Source organism: Ylistrum balloti, unplaced genomic scaffold (genome assembly GCF_031769215.1).
Source record: "Ylistrum balloti isolate Yb309-2 unplaced genomic scaffold, AGI_CSIRO_Ybal_v1 Utg370010, whole genome shotgun sequence".
NCBI classification, from domain to species: Eukaryota; Metazoa; Mollusca; class Bivalvia; order Pectinida; family Pectinidae; genus Ylistrum; species Ylistrum balloti.
Window position 1 is genome coordinate 3,084,054 of NW_026782083.1, and position 14,425 is coordinate 3,098,478.

At 33.6% G+C, this 14,425-nt stretch overlaps 1 protein-coding gene across 2 annotated transcripts in view; it reads right to left on the bottom strand.

Moving 5' to 3' along the window:
* LOC132548381 (oxysterol-binding protein-related protein 11-like) overlaps positions 1–14,425 on the bottom strand; it is a 29,323-nt gene that overhangs the window by 6,239 nt on the left and 8,659 nt on the right. For both annotated transcript variants that reach the window (XM_060212243.1, XM_060212244.1), the window contains exons 3-18: positions 13,407–13,512; positions 12,356–12,403; positions 11,853–11,934; positions 10,695–10,768; positions 9,678–9,829; positions 9,028–9,142; positions 7,587–7,628; positions 7,207–7,287; positions 5,285–5,352; positions 4,783–4,898; positions 3,788–3,924; positions 3,303–3,388; positions 2,782–2,863; positions 2,109–2,322; positions 1,731–1,841; positions 780–940 (exon numbers count right to left, since the gene is read on the bottom strand). In XM_060212243.1, coding sequence (XP_060068226.1) covers positions 780–940; positions 1,731–1,841; positions 2,109–2,322; positions 2,782–2,863; positions 3,303–3,388; positions 3,788–3,924; positions 4,783–4,898; positions 5,285–5,352; positions 7,207–7,287; positions 7,587–7,628; positions 9,028–9,142; positions 9,678–9,829; positions 10,695–10,768; positions 11,853–11,934; positions 12,356–12,403; positions 13,407–13,512 — 1,675 coding nt within the window. The remainder of the gene's footprint in view (positions 1–779; positions 941–1,730; positions 1,842–2,108; positions 2,323–2,781; positions 2,864–3,302; positions 3,389–3,787; positions 3,925–4,782; positions 4,899–5,284; positions 5,353–7,206; positions 7,288–7,586; positions 7,629–9,027; positions 9,143–9,677; positions 9,830–10,694; positions 10,769–11,852; positions 11,935–12,355; positions 12,404–13,406; positions 13,513–14,425) is intronic.

Genomic DNA, 14,425 nt, shown 5'->3' on the forward strand with positions numbered 1-14,425 from the left:
ATTTCACAAAAATCGATTTAAACACCATTTCTACCAGTACCTGAAATTACAATCTTGAACACATTTATCATTTTCAGTCGTTTAGTCTATATTTGACAATTGCAGTTTTAATCCTGCTCTTTACACTGTTTAGTTATTTATGTCAGTACATGTACTTTCATTGTTGTCTTACATCTTGTCTATTTGTCACCTTATACTCAGGGTATATTTTGAATATCATTTGTTACTTATAAAACAGTTTGTCAAGAGAGCTCCATGTTGGTTGACAGACTGTCACATAAATGGACTTGTCTCTAACCCCTCCTATACAGTTATACATTTTTGCTTCTGATATTTTAAGTTTGACAGTAAAACTTAATATTTTTAGTCAACTTTTTATTTTAATTTGTAAAACTGTATTTTTTCTTTTATTTCCAAATAGGTTGTAATCATAAAAACTTATGATATGATTATCTTAATATCACACCCTTCATCTGTCTTCCACCAGATACCTGCCAATTGGCCTTCAGTCCTTGAGCCAATATCTTATTCTCTGGTTTATAGAGAGTGTGATATCAAAATAATACCCTGTAAATATTGGCCTTTCATCATCAAGTTTTACTTTGTCTGGGACAAAACTTTAAGTCTATCTCACCTTTTCGCTAAATGTGGTACCACTGTGGATGCTGCTGCTAACCCTAATTCCCCACCATGTATAGCATAATGACCCTTAAATTTCGTTGACCAGGAACATAATAGAAATTGTTCCAATGGTGACGCATTGAAACAGAGTTACCTACCTTAGTATGGAATGTGACATTGGCAACAAAATTGGTTTTTTGGCAGTTGATTGTGATCTTGTCCCCCATCTCAGCCCACGGAACAGTGAGTATAGATCGGGCGTAGGCACTAGGCATCATGAACACATACTCTTCATCATGTGCCAGTAACTTCAGACAGACTGAAATACATGTATCATTGTTCAACTGAATAAATGTCTACTACAATATTGTCTATATCTTTAAATGTGTCAATCCATGTGTTTCCCATAGCTTAGTAATATACAAGCTCTCTTATTTTCTTTATCAAAATCAAAAAATTCAAAGTGAGTGTACAAGCAGTGATTTAACTATATCAATTCATTTCAGCAAAACAAATCATGAAGTTGCCTCCATTGTACCTTTCCAACCAACAGAAATTTACATCACAATACACAGAAAAATGTCATATCTACACTAAAGAGAGTTCACTCTCTGATCAAGTCTGATCTACTGATTCTATTATTATTATTATATGTACTTATACCGTATATAAATATACAAATATATTTGTACTTATACTGTATATAAATATACAAATATATTTGTACTTATACTGTATATAAATATACAAATATGTTTGTACTTATACTGTATATAAATATACAAATATATTTGTACTTATACTGTATATAAATATACAAATATATTTGTACTTATACCGTATATAAATATACAAATATATTTGTACTTATACTGTATATAAATATACAAATATATTTGTACTTATATTGTATGTCGTTTTTTTCCAGTGGCTTTAATTTTCACTATTTTTGAGGACTGAGAATAAAATGGCAAAAAAGGATACCTATAAAGCAAAATAAGTAGAGGTAGATACCGACCAACTGAACAAATTTCAATCATACAGTGCTGCTTACTAGTGGTACATGTTTATAATAACCAGTGTTATTTCAGATACAGTTAAGTACCTACTTTTGCCCACCATCTGTACCCCTATAGACATCCCCATGAAGCGTGACTTTGTGTATATGGAGGCATTCATGCACATCTGTTTCTCTGGACACTCGAAATAAAAGGCAGACACTGCAAAAACAAACAATAAATAACATTTGCAGGACAATCCATTAATACTTGATCACATCATAATTCTTGAAAAGTTTACAAGTTTTGTAGCTTATTTTCAAAGCATATTGTCCAGTGTAAGAATGTTTTGATTTAAGTCCACTTCTGAAGTGGAAATCAGTTGATGAGTCATTATAACATCAAAAACTAGCTTTAGAGATGGTGAGTAAGTGGGAGTTATACTGTTAGAATTACTTGGGGTGAAAGGTTGATTACTTCCTAATTTACCTGGGGGATGATGCGAGACTTGCTCTGCACAGAATGTCAACTGAGCAGGTTTGTCACAGGGTCCACCTGCCTTGTCTGCTGTCTGATTGTCCTCATCAGGTGATTCAGAAGCATTCTTAGATTGACTGTTCTTGTTATTATCTTCTTGTAAGCGCCAGGAACAATGGAATGTTTCTCCAATTATAGGGTTGTAAGGCTTTTTGGCAACAGAGCCCTGTGTAAGCAGATAAAAGGACACTCAATCTTCACATTAAATATAGAACAAACCAAAACATCGACATAACCTACCAAAGGGCCAATTCTACATCATAGAACAACCTTATACAAACAACAGATGGAAGCTAAACAGTATTTCTATGGTGATAACTAATAAAATTGTCATCCTCCAGCACTTGGCTATTCATGACATGTAATTTACACATTGAAGTTTGTTTAAATTTCTGTATTGCTGATTCTGTATAAATGAGAACGTAATTTACAATTTTGAAATTCCAAACATTGGCATTTACAGTGAAATTAGTTAAAAATGTTTCAGAAAACACAACATAATTGTTATTGGTCACAGATGCATATTTATTCAGGTTGAATAACTTCTGCACAAATATAGACTAGGAAATTATGATGTAAATACCTGCTGCATGGTACATATATATATATTGGTACATGAACTTACCTGTCGGGCTGCATGGAAAGATGTGAGGTACCATTCAAGGACAGCTAGCATACGTGACTCTGGATCTGGGAGATCAGCAATTCTGTACAACAGAGTATCAAATGAATCCAACTCAATAATTCTTTAATTGTAGGAAGTCCTATCAGCTTGATGTTTCAGGGAAAAATTACTGGTATTTTATACCACACCATTCCTTAGAATAAAACTGAAACTTGCTATTGGAAAAAAATACTTGAATCTACAGCTGTAACTACCATAGCTTGGTATGTTTGAGTCACATACCTTGTATCCTTATTTGAGATTGTGTACGCCCTACTAACTGAACTATTGTGACAGCCTCTGACCTACATATATATCAAATTTTCTTGCTAAATATGGTTTCAGAGTAACTAATTCAAATGTGACTTCTCAATGGGTGTCGCCAACACAGACATCAACACCAATAGAAGGTAACAGCCTTACTGCTATTTCAATGCAGTAACACAAAAATGTTGTGGCTATGGCTCGACTCTTTTACTTACTTGAGAAAGAAGTCTGGATGTGCCATACAATCAGCAAACATTTCCAACAGGGAACGGCGCTCCAGGATAAATGTGGGAAGGACAACCTAAAAGGAAACAAACTTCAGATATTATGTTGTAACTATTTGTAGGCAATCAAAAGATTTATTTTGTCTCTAAACCAAAAATAAAATACTTTCTGACAACTAAAGAATTTTCCTGCAATTTAGAAGGTATCATCAGTATGTAAATGTTTGACAAGCAATTAAAAGAGACTGTGACATTAGACATTAGAACAAGGAATTATTTTATGTGATGTAAGAAGTGAGTTCACCTTTGTAGAACGTTTTGGTGACACTATCTCCCAAACAACATCGACACTCCATTACCACAGCAATAACAACTGGGACAAGTATAAAACAACATCTAAGAATTTCATATAAAAGATCATCTGATTGAAAATACAGGAGATATTTGTTTACTGTAGAGTAATAATAATCACTGACCTTGGTAAGATCCATGCCGAGCTTGAGTTGTGAGAGGAGATGAAGGATAACACTCTTGTGTTCCTCCACCTCGTTACCAAGGTCTGTATCCCTGTAGCTGGCGCTGTCCTCTACTTCCTCATCATGGTTAATAGGACCTAACAATACAAATAATCAGATTTGCAGCATTATCTGAAAAAATGGATACATTCAGCTCAGGTCTTTTTTTCCCCCCTTACAACTTAAATTCAAATATCAAACATCAACTTCAAAAATATGCTAATCTTAGGTGGGAAATTGTTTGTGCAATTTGATAAAACTGTGTTTTATAACCGATATACAGATATTATAACAATGGTGTGAACAAACCAAGGCAGAGGCACAACTTACAGTAGTCCAAATCATTCTCAGGTACTATCAATTCTTATTATATCACACTGGAGATTGTCGATATCAACTCCTGACCAATATATCAAAAGTTTACAGAACCTCAGAATGATTCAAACAAACTTCACACATAAAAACCAAAAGAATATAAACACAGAGTATTTATGTAAAGAAAATCACAACCATCTCAATAAGACGAACAGGATCACAAAGTGCACGTACAAGGATAAAGAAATTAAAGTAAAAATACTTGAGTAGCATGCAAATAAGGAATACAAAACTAAGAAGGTGGAATTTTATCAGTAAATAGATTCTTTTTTAACTATTCATGCTTTTTACCAAAAAATATTTTTTTTAGTTTCTAACTAATTAACTGGAATCTGTGAAATATGCATTAATCAAAAAGATGTTGGTGAAGTGCTGTAAATTGTGTTTTGAGTGTATGTAACCAGTACTTATAATCCTACTCTAGGGATCATAATATACTTCATTCAATAGCTGATTACCCAAGGTTTAGAAATCCTTCGCCAAAGTCATGGAATGCTATCATATTTCAACCGAAGAAAACACTGATGTATATTGACCGTTACACCAGAGAGAAAAAGTATCTTCACTCTACAGCTACTCACCATCCTGGACCTGGTCAGGCAGTGTAAATGGCAGTGATGTCGCCGAAGAGAAACTTCCTGTAGGGGAGGGCACTCCCCGAGAACTGGTGGCTTTGGGTACAGCCACATGAGTACTACTGTGATAAAGGAGTCAGGTGTCAGGATTATTGCTGCTCCAGGAACATCAATAACTATTCTCAGCCACATACTTTATTAATTCTTTGTCAAAATCACCAAAGACAATATTTAATCTGATTTCACTCAACACTAACAAAAATTTTATTTTGTACTGACAAAAGAACATTAATGCCTAAAATACCAACCAATCAATTTGAATCCAGCAATGGTTTGATGATGTAGATACAATTAGACCACAGAAACACCATGCACTATGATCGAGAAACATGGTCCTATTTTTTAATATTTCCTTAGATCTATTATAACAGCACCAATCACAGCCTTAGTCTGAGCTACAGAAACTGGTGGAATGTCTGGGTTTGACCCCATGATATTTTGAACTTACACTGGTTGTGTGTTAGGGTCACCCCAGTTGAGAGCAGTAGGGTGAGGGGCAGGTTTGACGGATGCTCCCTATGGAAGAGACAAAACACAACTGTCAGGAGTGTAAGCAGTATAAAGAATACACAAACCCTTTCTAGGACAGGTAAGTCAATAAACTGTCTGGAATTACAGTAAAACATGAGCCATCAGGAACAAGAACAAGCAAAGGACAATGTGAGGTTAATAATAACAGGCAGTAAATCTATAATGTTTTATATACATATCATGTTTTATGTTACCAATCAATTCATTTTTTAAATTGATAAAATCGTTCAATATAAATTGTGTCATTTTACTTTCAAAGTATCAACTGTATACTTCGTAAGTGCTACTTGTAAACTGAATTTAACCTTTATTCTTATTTTTTTTTCATTTTTATGTGATTTGATTGTGATTTTATATGATTTCAAATGGGGTTTAATACTACACCAAAATACAAAATTCTCTTTCTACTCTATAATGAAATAATAATAATGAAATAAATACATGAAACATTAGAAATAAGCTTCTGAATAATTTGACACATGCAACAAAACAAAAAAGTAAAACTAGATGACATGAATATTTAATTATCTATTAGCAATGAATTTAAATTGTCGGACTGGCAATTAATGAAACGTGTTACTATGATCAAATTTATCCATCTTTTATTAATATTTTCCTCCACAGAGTTGTCCTACATAGTAATTGTTTCTTTTATTTCTTCCTTCAGGTCCACTTTAATTATCAGCATGTAAGCGATATAGATATATGTGTAGACATATCAGTATGGGTGTATTGTAAAACATGAAATGTTAATTTTGCAATCTCATCCATCCAGAAAATCCACTTTAAATTGACTTTTTAAAACAAAGATATTCCCCTTAACTTCCTGAAACGGGAGAAAAAATCTTTCATGGTGATTTACAAAAACTCATTTCAATCTGATTATACTAAAACTGATTCTCTAGTGAATTGAGCAAGGAAAGCCATGTTGTAGTAATATCTTCAGGTGTACTAGGTTTTTATCGTAAAAATACATCAAGAAAATAAATCTCTTGTAATGTACTTGATGATCTCTAATGTCCTTACTACAATGTAACTATAATCCATGATTGGCATAGCTCTCTTACTTTATGAGAAACTGAGCTAAAAGCAAACCTCGGAAGTCCACTTTCTCAAAATCGCTAATCTTCAGTTATTGGACTATAAAATCTAGATGTTTTGTAGCTAATCTTGTTTTCTTTAGGTCCATTATGTGATATAACTAGTACAGACATGTTTGATTAAAGTCAGGCTTAGGCTTTTTGAGAAAAGTTTCTAAACACAAAACTTTCATAATAATAAGTAAAGTGATGACGAAGCTGTCATTGCCACCTGAGTAGTAACACCATAGTTGTACACTCATGAATTTTTAGCTACAGGCTAAACACACACTCTATTACCTTACCATGATGCATGTGCTTATAAGTTTTTTTTAATCTTGATACCTAATATCTAACGTTAAAATAATATCTCACAATCTTAAAATGGTTTTACATTATATACTGACATTACTTTTTTACCATCTAGTTAATGGGAGGTTTACTATTATGACTAGGTACATCTGTACCCTGATGTCAAGTTATTACAGTAATGACTCAAGACTGGAAAAGAAGTCACCCTCTTTAGATAACATCCCTGGTGCCTGTCTGTTTATACTTCAGCACTACCAAATACTGTAGTTTATCAATGGTACCGGGCAATTTTACCTTAGCACTTCCACATGCTTAAATCTATCTGATATAGTTCTAATACAATAACCAATATTAGATAAATAGTTTGACAGGGAAAGGGTCAAAGGTACAACAGGTAGACAGAAGAGACTACAGGCTGTAACCATACCTGCTGCTGCTGTAACCATACCTGTCGTTGCTGTAACATCTTTAGGCACTGTGATAGACAGGTAAGGGTGGCATTGGACGTGGCCTTGATCAATAAGACATCCTGTAGCAACAAAAGTCTCCATTAAAATACAGTACTACTCACCATACATTGTGTTAATACTTCATACACAGCATATACCTAGTACCAGTCAACATACTTTCCATACAATATTTATAAATCATATTGTAAAGTATTGGAACTGAGTCTGCTTTGGTATCAAATACATGCTCGAATATTGACTGAAAACTCTAAAGTAATCATCGTTATCTTCTTTGTTGAAATATTTTCATAAAAAAAGTTTCACAAAATGAAAACCAATACCATTACCTGAGTTATTCTAATAAGAACAGAATACTTACTGGGTCCAGTCCTGTAATCGTTTCTCCTGCAGAAGGAAGATGCTGCAAGAATAATAGTTTGTTTTAATATAATTTTTTCTAAAAAAGCATGCAACAAACATGATAAGTAAGTGGTACGTACAGGTGATAGAAATAGATCTTCAGTACTCAGGAATAATGTCAACTTGACATGGCATTCTACGACAGTGAGTAACCTAATGCTAACTCCATTTCTTGTCATGTGTTATGACTTATAAAAAATGTTTGGCATTGTAAACACATTTAAATTTTTAAATTATACCATAAAATTTCTATTCAACTTTACATCAATAAAAAATCCACTTTGGAATTATTGCTAACTCATTTTTTCTGCTAAATATATATTCACCAACTTTGGGTTTGAAATAATTTGGTTACATATTGAAATGAAATGTTGTAAAGTATCTTTTTATGCATTTTACCTACTCCCTATTCTTTTTTTTTTAAATTTTCGTTCCTTTCCCAAATTTTGTAAAAATGCAAATACAGATTTAAATCTAATTCTTTCACATAATCTGATATATATTTGTCACTTGTAATAAAGTCCCTGATTCTAGCTGAGTAATACCATCCATTTATCTATGGTTATATTTAAAAGGAAATTTGCGTTATGATATTCTATAGATTTCATATAATGCACTTTTTATAATAGAAAGGAAAAAGTACTTGAGGAGAAGAATGAGAAAAAGAAGAAGAGAAAGAAGGACCATGGAGTTAATTATCTTATTTACCATTACAGTCTTAAAATGTTAATGTACTAACATCTAACAAATACATTAAGGCACATAGAACAGGATTGTATATCCTCTAGTCATCTTTCTCATTTTTCCTTATATCTATTTCTGTTTGCTATTACTGATAGTAGAATATATTAGAGAATAGTGTATCTCCTTGATATAGTATTCCTAATATTGATAGAGTTATTTGCAAGCATTTTATAATCACATGGTTTCATTATTAGATTTATTGTATTATTCATCAAAGAGCTGATACTGTTTTAACTTCAGTACAATCAATGGTTGCCAAGCTGTCAATGGTCACAGCAAAATGCTGAAGTATAATATATACAAAATAAACAGGGTGTAGGATGGATCATATGGATGTAAAGTTGATCAAAAACATACTCAAAATTAGTTCTGATGTTGAAAAAAGTTCAGCCCAAAAAAGGATTGGTTCACAAAAAAGTGAAAAAAAAAAAAGAAATCACAGACTATCGCAACATAAATCTTAAAAGCTGATACCAATCAGATGAGTGTTGTTGGATGTACATTTATGGCCTTTCTAAAACTTTTAGTTTGAGACAAAGACAAACAGGAAACAGCATTAGCTCATGATTACTTGTTATAACCTGGCAAGCTTAAAACTAGGACAACAATAGTCGAAATATCAGATGACTAACCATAGAAAATCTGATTAAACTTACATTAATTTTTTCATTGAGAGTCTCGGAGTAGTCCTCAGCCTCTACAATATACTCCTTCACTTCTCGGAAAGGATCCAGGGTGTGAGGATGGGCTGCCGGTGCTTTGCTTTCAGACCTGTTAATGAGGTGTTACAATGTCACAAACTGTAATACATTTAGTTTGTGTCCTGTATTATGAATGGTCTTCTACCAAACAAAAACCTTTCTGCCATTTTGAGAAATTGTATTTGCCAGTCAACAAAACCTCTACTATATATTAATTGATTTTCAGGTGATTCAGGTAGCATTTAAATTTAAACTAATCAGAAGTCTACATGTGTTTCCACGGTAATGGACTAGGAACACTATATATGTCAAAGTTAAGGCTTTGATCACTTTCATCATTTGACCAAGTCTAAATGAAATTGATCGAGAAGACTTAAAGAGTTATGGTCCATGTGTATTGTAACCGTAACCATTACAACAAACACTTTCAGAAAAAAAATCAATACATGCACATCTACATATGGTGCTTAATATTCCTATTTCGATCCACTGAAATCGGATCCTAATATTTTGAAGCTTCATAGACAGCAGACATCCAGACATGCTTAATTCAGAGTATCCAGTATATTTTGACAGACTATGCATTAAAAATCAATAAAACCTACCTAGCAGCGACAGATTTGGTAGGTACCACTACATCTTGATCACCACGGACAGAGGCAGACTTCCTCGACCTGACTGGTAGGTGTGTTGACGACTCATTTGTGGACAAGTTCATTGACAGGGACCGTACATCAGGTTTTTGTGACGGAGAACTCTACAATACAAACATACTTGTTATAATAGTAGATCTCTCTGAAATCATAAAGCTTCCCATTGTTTCCATGGTGACGTAGTAACTTCATGGCATCATATGCATTGTGATATCACAAAAATAAAAAAAGAGACATAGAGCAAGAATATCATGAATTCACATTTCATATAAAAAAGAATGCTGTTATCAAGAATGTTTGTAAATATCAGTTATGTTATAAACAGAATCTTCCATATGTTTCAATTTCATACGAAATTTATGAAACTCATTACAAATTTTTCATTTTACTCCAACAGAAGCTAGGTAAAATGACAAATCCTCAAGACATGTTTTAAAAGCCTCTCCTGAGTAGAAATAAAAGTAAGATTCTCCATGTTTTAATGTATGTCAAATCTAGGTTAACGCAAAACAATTATCAGTTCTTTAATGAAATGAATGAACAATATGTATGGTATGTATTCCATGTCAAATAGTTGTGCATCAACATGAAAATCTTCCTACCTCAGACGACATACTTATACATCTAATCAACAGAAATTTGGTAAGAGAAAGTGTCAAATCTACATCGTTGTCACAAACATTATGCCTTATTATACATTTGATACTATATAAACCTAGAAACGCCGACCAGAAATAATAGTGATGAGTATGGAAAAACTGGCACCAGAAAAGTGGCAACAATGACCACTGGAAGGAAGTATCAAGCAGAAAGATAATTTCAAAAGTTTTCATCCAGAAACAAACCTAGACAGAGTGATTACCTCATGAGGAACCCTAATTGTGTCCTTATAAATAGCAATGACAAAGGATGAAACTAAAATGTAATTTACTAAAGTTGATCGTACAAGAAGTATAGACAAACATTTACCATGTTAGCTGTGTGGTACTCTGCTGTAGATCGTAACTTGTCAACCCAGTGCTGTCTTTCTTTGGCATCAGATGCTGAAAATCAAACAGCAAACACTTTCAATGTACCTCATTCTTAAAACTCAGAATGGCCACTGTCAGATAAAAACCACGCAAATTCAATAATGGAATATCACATAATTATCTCCCTGATTACAGACTGCTGGTTCTTTTCTGAAAGGTATATGAGCCAGGACATAAACCTTGTTCCCTGATGGAATATCACATAATTATCTCCCTGATTACAGACTGCTGGTTCTTTTCTGAAAGGTATATGAACCAGGACATAAACCTTGTTCCCTGAACATGACATTTGACCCTCCTACTTTGTAAGATGATCATCAAAATATTTTCAGGTGAACAGAAATTTAAAGGAATACTGTGGTGTGAACCTCAACTGTTAAGGGGTTAAAGTGATATCTAGTAAACAAGCTTTTTTTTCGATGTGTACAAAGACAATGTAATAGAAGATCTTTTTACACAACCAGAAGAAGATTAGAGTGTGACGTTTCGATGACTACACAGTCACCTTCATTAGACAAAGGATCATTGTGGAGTGTACTAGCACTAATGTATGTAATGTACAAGATGGTTAGGAATTAACCAACTTTTTTGGCTGTACTATAATCCTATGTACACTAGGGTTGAAAATAGTATGATGATATCGTAAACAAATACACAAGATGATAACAAGGTACTGTAGTCAATTCGGTTACACTTTGTTTAACACTTAGTCATAAATATACAAAAGCCTATAGCCCCCCTTGTCCCTGTTAAGTATTGGCCTGCTGCTGGCCACAGAATCTCACACATATATGACCTAGAATTAACAGTCTATTCAGTTTAAACGAACACCTTAAAAGTTGAGCTAGACATTTCAAGAGGATTCATGCCATTGTTAGATTGCTGTCATACATTGTATAAGGTTTTAAATGTTTTAAATGCTTATCCATATCAGGTAGGATACTAATGAATGAATCATTATTTGCAAAGCTAGCTATGTCATGAATAATATATTAACGGGAAAATGCACCATATAAGTGGAAATGATTTGTGCCATACATCCTTTTATATTCAATATAATATCTGGTGCCAGAAATCAATGTTCCACAATAAATACCTCGCAGGCGATATAGTTCTCCGTTGGCAGCATTTACTGTGAATGTCTGGGAGTCCTCGTCTGATGGGGAGATAACTGATGCCTGAAGTATTACAATATTGATATGAAAGATGAAGTAACACATTTTCTGAACAAGTAATTCATATCAATATTTACATCTCAACCTTTAAAGTACTCATAAGTTTAAATGTCCAGAGAAGACAAGTTAATTTTTTCTCAATTTCTGTCTTATTTTTTTTTTTTGATATGTGAACTTGCACTGCCATCTTTTACATATATTTGCTTGTACTCAGATATGAACAAATTCAATTTTTTACACATTTTTCATCAAACATGAATCAGTTCATGAAAAAAGTTCCAAAAAAAGTAAACTATAATTCACTGCTTAAATTCTTTTTTTGAAGAAAAACATTACATACTGTTCATGTTAATGACATGATAAATCAATATTAGTACCGAAAATGAACTGTCACAAGAGTAGAATGTTACTGTGTTAAACTTACAGCCAGCTGGACATAACCTCTAGGTCTCTGCTTCTTCTGCTCTTCTTTCTGTAAAAAGAAAATTTTGTTCAGCAGAATAAGTTTTGATTTTTCCATTAATCCCCTATATCATGATCTTAATCATTCCCCTTGCCAACAGACGTACTGAGCTTTATCTTAAGTAGCAGCCCTTTCTTGTACATGTAATGAAGTTTGTGCTGAATTTAACAGCAGATATCACATGCAGTTTCTAATCAGACCTGGTACTGTCTCCGGACCTGCAATAGACTCACTGTAATTTACTTGGTGCTGATTGAGAATTGAATTAGAGATCTCCTGTTATTCCTGATCAGACAAGTGACCCGGCTAACTCCACACAAGAAATGGACCCATTTCAGTATAGGAAGACTTCATATATCCAGCCTAGAGAGCCTTCCAGACCCTGAAGCTGTACTAAACGACAGGGATTAGAGTCTAGTTAGGGAAAAGGCTATCTCTAGGTCCTTCATGCTATCTGAACACAAAATTTATCTGTGAAATGGTGTAACTTGAATAAGATGAACAGCAGTATAATCCCAGTGTAAAGTACAACACTATGTAGATTGATGAAAGATCTTTATGCCATGTACCTCAGTGTTTACATCATGATATGGAAACTATGTGTGTTCACTCAATGTAGTTATGAAGGGAAATATTTCATTTTTCCATTGAAAGCCTATTTGCATCTTTAAAGTGTAAATAATGATTTACTGTTAAATGAAGTTCTACTATCAATTTGTGATATATTCAAATGATATCAATGAATTTAGCTTTCATAATTTCTCAAGATGTTCCTTCCAAATACCTATTCATTATCTGCCAGGGTTCAACAGTAGGTGGACAGGACATTGGGAGAACAGGTCAATGCTCATGAAACACTAACCTGAGTATACTTTATCACAAAAACATCTGCCATGAAAGTCCTAATGCTGCCACTACAAAGATGGTAAACCCTCCACAATTTAAAATAAGTTGGACATTTACTCTAATGAACTGAGAATAATTCTATAAACAACATTGTAGCCAGACATACCTCAAAATACTCCAGCATGCCTGAATCTGGGTCCAGCACAAACCATCTGAACTGCCAGCCTTTAAAGGCATTAGTATACTTGTGTAGTTGTCCTTCCATTGGTTGTCTGTAAACACAACACATTTTTTAATGAATGGTACAGCAGGTCATGACATTATAAACACATCAAGTCATGACACATTAAAACAGCAGGTCATGACACATTAAACACAGCAATTCATGACACATTAAACACAGCAAGTCATGACACATTAAACACAGCAGGTCATGACACATTAAACACAGTAAATCATGACACATTAAACACAGCAGGTCATGACACATTAAACACACAGGTCATATACATTAAACACATGACACATTAAACACAGCAGGTCACGACACATTAAACACAGCAAGTCATGACACATTAAACACAGCAGGTCATGACACATTAAACACAGTAAGTCATGACACATTAAACACAGCAGGTCATGACACATTAAACACAGCAGGTCATGATACATTAAACACAGTAGGTCACGACACATTAAACACAGCAGGTCATGACACATTAAACACAGTAAGTCATGACACATTAAACACAGCAGGTCATGACACATTAAACACAGTAAGTCATGACACATTAAACACAGCAGGTCATGACACATTAAACACAGTAAGTCATGACACATTAAACACAGCAGGTCATGACACATTAAACACAGCAGGTCATGATACATTAAACACAGTAAGTCACGACACATTAAACACAGCAGGTCATGACACATTAAACACAGTAAGTCATGAGACTATAAACACAGCAGGTCATGACACTATAAACACAGCATGCTATGACCTTTAAAACCATGAAAATTATACTTTATGAATTTGTATGGGTCAACAGAAACATTTTGATATCGATAACGCTAGTATGATATTTAAGAAACATTCATCAAATAAAATGTGTTGCTATCTATAGCTACAGGTAGATTGAAGGAAAACCTTTTAAGTTTATAAGATGTGCATACCGGGTAACT